The 3,292-nt window shown below is 31.1% G+C and overlaps 1 protein-coding gene across 2 annotated transcripts; it reads right to left on the bottom strand.

The window, feature by feature from the left end:
* Nucleotides 1-491: 491 nt before the first annotated feature.
* Nucleotides 492-2,736, bottom strand: LOC101506129 (myb-related protein 2). Of its 2 annotated transcripts, none has more exons than XM_004487440.4 (6): nt 2,384-2,736; nt 2,193-2,269; nt 1,976-2,039; nt 1,789-1,891; nt 1,634-1,703; nt 492-1,427 (listed from the first exon to the last, which is right to left on the bottom strand). In XM_004487440.4, the coding sequence occupies exons 1-6, from the start codon at nt 2,598-2,600 to the stop codon at nt 726-728; spliced, it is 1,233 nt and encodes a 410-aa protein (XP_004487497.1). In that variant the 5' UTR covers nt 2,601-2,736; the 3' UTR covers nt 492-725. The 2 variants fall into 2 exon arrangements, with proteins under 2 accessions (XP_004487497.1, XP_004487498.1); XM_004487441.4 differs by having other exon boundaries at nt 1,789-1,888.
* Between the last annotated feature and the right edge of the window lie 556 nt (nt 2,737-3,292).

The raw sequence follows: 3,292 nt of genomic DNA, 5'->3' as shown, positions 1-3,292 counted from the left end.
AATTATAAAAAAATACATTTACATTAATATTATAAAATACTATAATAAATTTGATATAAAATATAATATAGATGTAAGATATAACATATAATATACTAATATTTAATATTACGAAATAACATTGTTCGATTACGTTTGAAATAAATGAAATAACATCAACAAAAATTAAACTAATAAGTATTATTTAGAAAAAAATTAAAAACCAACAAATAATATATAAATATAATATATTATACTAATAAAGAAATACAAGTGTTAAAATTTAATATGAAATCTTTGAGCAAATAAATAAATAAATTAGAATTTTGATTCAATATATACGGTTTTTACAAAATCACATCTAAAAATATTTAATTAACTTATTAGCGGTTTGCAGTAGCATTTTTATCTTGGATCGGTTTAAATATATAAACACTCTTATAGTATTATAACTTATAAGGATGAGATAGAAAATATAAAAACTTAATACTACTATGCGGAAGACCACTTCATGATGTTAAAATTATTTTTTATGAACTCACCTAAACTTTTTTCATCCATAAAAAAGAAGCTATAGCTCATGAACAAAATACATGTTACATACTATATCATGAACTTAATTTGAATTAATTGTATCAATATTGTTGGAGCTATCTCCTTCATTATAATAAAGGGCTGATTACAAATTCATCATTGCTCTTAATTTGTTGGTCCAACTTATTTCATTTGCCTAAAATTTTCTCATCTCAGTTCCAACTGAACCTATTCAAGTCAAGTTGTTTACATCCTTCATTATTATCTCCACGACTGTTTAAATCCAATCTTGAAGTTGAAAAGTAACTATTTGAAGGTTGCATCTTATGATCATCCATTGCTAATTTCATTGTTTGATCTGTTCTTGATGTACGTTGAAACTCACCATCTGAATGACTTTCAACTCCAATGCTCATTGATAAGTTTCCATGAAAATTAGTACTTGTGTTTTTTTTCACTTCATCACTACACCACTTTAGTACTTCACTGTTTCTAATGTTTGTTTCTGTGACTTGTTGTAATTCTTTTCTTTCCATGAACAAATGGTTGTTGTTGTTGTTGAAGTGTCTTAATCCAAACCCTCCTCCATTTTGAATGATCTCTTGTTGTTCTTTTTGTGATCGGTCCGACGATGTTAAGCAACTACTGTCCATTGAGCAATCATTTGGTTGGTTTGTTGTAATTTGTGTTTGTTGTTGAGGGTTATTAAATCCTTGTAACTCCTTCATCTCTGAAAATGCTGAATTTAGAGACTGTGAGGATACTTTTGAAACAAGCTCTGAAAGTTGAACTTTTGCAGCTTCAAGTCCTACTATTCCCAAATTCTGTCTACCAAGTGTTTCTTGAGCTTTCTCAAGTACTGATTGAAGGTATTTTCCTTGAGCTTCTATCCTAAGCTGCAAGTGTCTTTGTACCTGTCACATGTTTAAGAATGGTTTCTTACAACTCAAGAAAGATAAATCAAAGAGTCATTGAACTCTATCAAAACAAAATTAATTAGTTTGTTTGGATCCTCTGCAGCTGCTGCAGAGCTGTTAGATGATAGATCATGTATTATCTAATAGCTCTGCACTTGCTGTAAAGGATCTGATACAAAACTAATGTGTTTGCAAAGACTCACCTCAAGTTGTTCATTGAGTCTTCTCTGAACCTCAATCTGCATCTGCAGCGCCTCACTTATGTGTATATCTCTACCATAAGGGCAATGAAAGTTAGCATAACAAGATTACATGAAGAGTGTGAAAAAAAAGGGGGTTTTTTTGTTGTTTTTCTTACTTGTTATTAGTCTGTGGTCCAAGGGTTATTAATTTATTCATGTGAGTTCCATTGGTTTCAGAAAGTGATCTCTCATCAGTTCCTGAAGTTGCATGTGTGTCTGCTAAAATATAAACTATGTTGTTATTATCAAATATCTCTCTGATTAAACTTTAGATTAGAAAGAAATGAGAGACATTTCTCTTACTGATTTTATGTGTCACATTATTATTGTTGCTTTGTCCATGCAGATTCTTGCTCAATCTGTACTTCTGGTAATTAACAAAAAATATAAAGATGATCAGTAATTGCACCACATATAGGTAGGTAAATTTTTTAGCTGATCTATATGATGCATCAGCCAATAAAATTTTGCATGTATATATGATATGATATGATATTTATAAAGATTATAGTGTTTTTACCTGAAGATGGCTCTTTAGATGATATAAGGTAAGTCCTGGAATCCCCATGAGTTTCATTACTGTTTTTGGAGTTGCCTCTGCAATGAAAAAAGATAGTAAATTTTCATTAGTATATTATAAAATTCTATGTTCTTCAAGATTAGATGAAGAATACCAAAAGAGAGAATGTGTATGTTTGTGTGTATACTCACTGTCAGCTCCACCTAACTGATTAACTGCTTCTATAAACCTTGCATGAAGATCAGGTGTCCATTTTAATCTAGGCTTAGCATCAGTTGACAGCACAAGTCCTGAATCACTAGAACCATTTCCTGTTTGAAGGAACATGTGTCTCTCAGATGGTATTGACATTCTAGAAGAAGAATGAATATTTTTTCCTTGGTGTTGGTGATGATGTTGATGATACATCTTATGGAAGGTGAAAAACTAGATAAAGCCTTGTGTTCAAGTGTTTTTATGGTTTGTTTGATTGATAGTATCAAATATATAAGAGAACTTTTGAATGCTTGTTGAGCTTGTCTTGCTTCTCCTTTACACACTTTGCTCTTCAGCACAAAGCATGCTGAGACTAGTATTTATATACAAGACTACTCCTATGGAATCTTGGTTAGAACCAATTGAAAACTAAACAATATTATATCCTTCTCTGCTGTGACCTGATGAATAGATACTATTCCTTTCCTACTTTTGTTCACTTTTGTGGGACCATGTTTTCAACTTCCATTTTCCATTCTTAGATAGTGCTGTCCATTTGAGCCCCCTTACAATTTTTTTTTTTTGGGGGGGTTAGACTTATCCAAGCCAAAAGCTAGCTCAAGGTGATGATTGTCCAAGCCTTATAAGACTATTTCAACACACTCTTGTGCATGGCACTGGACATCTAAAGCACAAACAGTTGATTTGTCAGATGAACACTTATTCGTTCGACCGCTTTCTTTCAATTTTTAATGCAGTCCTGATAAGGCTTGAACAATCCTGAAGGTAACTTTCAGAGTTGAATTATGCATAATTGTCGAGTTCTAAGAAAAACCAATATTTTTTAATTTTCTTTACACAACTTTTATCCACACACATTAAAAAGAAAAAATATTTTTATTAAA

This window comes from Cicer arietinum, chromosome 1 (assembly GCF_000331145.2).
Source record: "Cicer arietinum cultivar CDC Frontier isolate Library 1 chromosome 1, Cicar.CDCFrontier_v2.0, whole genome shotgun sequence".
In the NCBI taxonomy this organism is placed as follows: domain Eukaryota; kingdom Viridiplantae; phylum Streptophyta; class Magnoliopsida; order Fabales; family Fabaceae; genus Cicer; species Cicer arietinum.
Note: the sequence above shows the minus strand (reverse complement) of the source record. Positions and strands in the feature narration are given on the sequence as shown.

Bases quoted from the DNA above. Each gene is read 5' to 3' on its own strand.
- LOC101506129 (XM_004487440.4), bottom strand. From the start codon at position 2,600: ATGTATCATCAACATCATCACCAACACCAAGGAAAAAATATTCATTCT. The intron at 2,270-2,383 runs GTGAGTATACAC...TTTTCATTGCAG, and splicing joins TCAGTTAGGTGGAGCTGACA to AGGCAACTCCAAAAACAGTA. The intron at 1,704-1,788 runs GTAAGAAAAACA...CCCTTATGGTAG, and splicing joins GGACCACAGACTAATAACAA to AGATATACACATAAGTGAGG.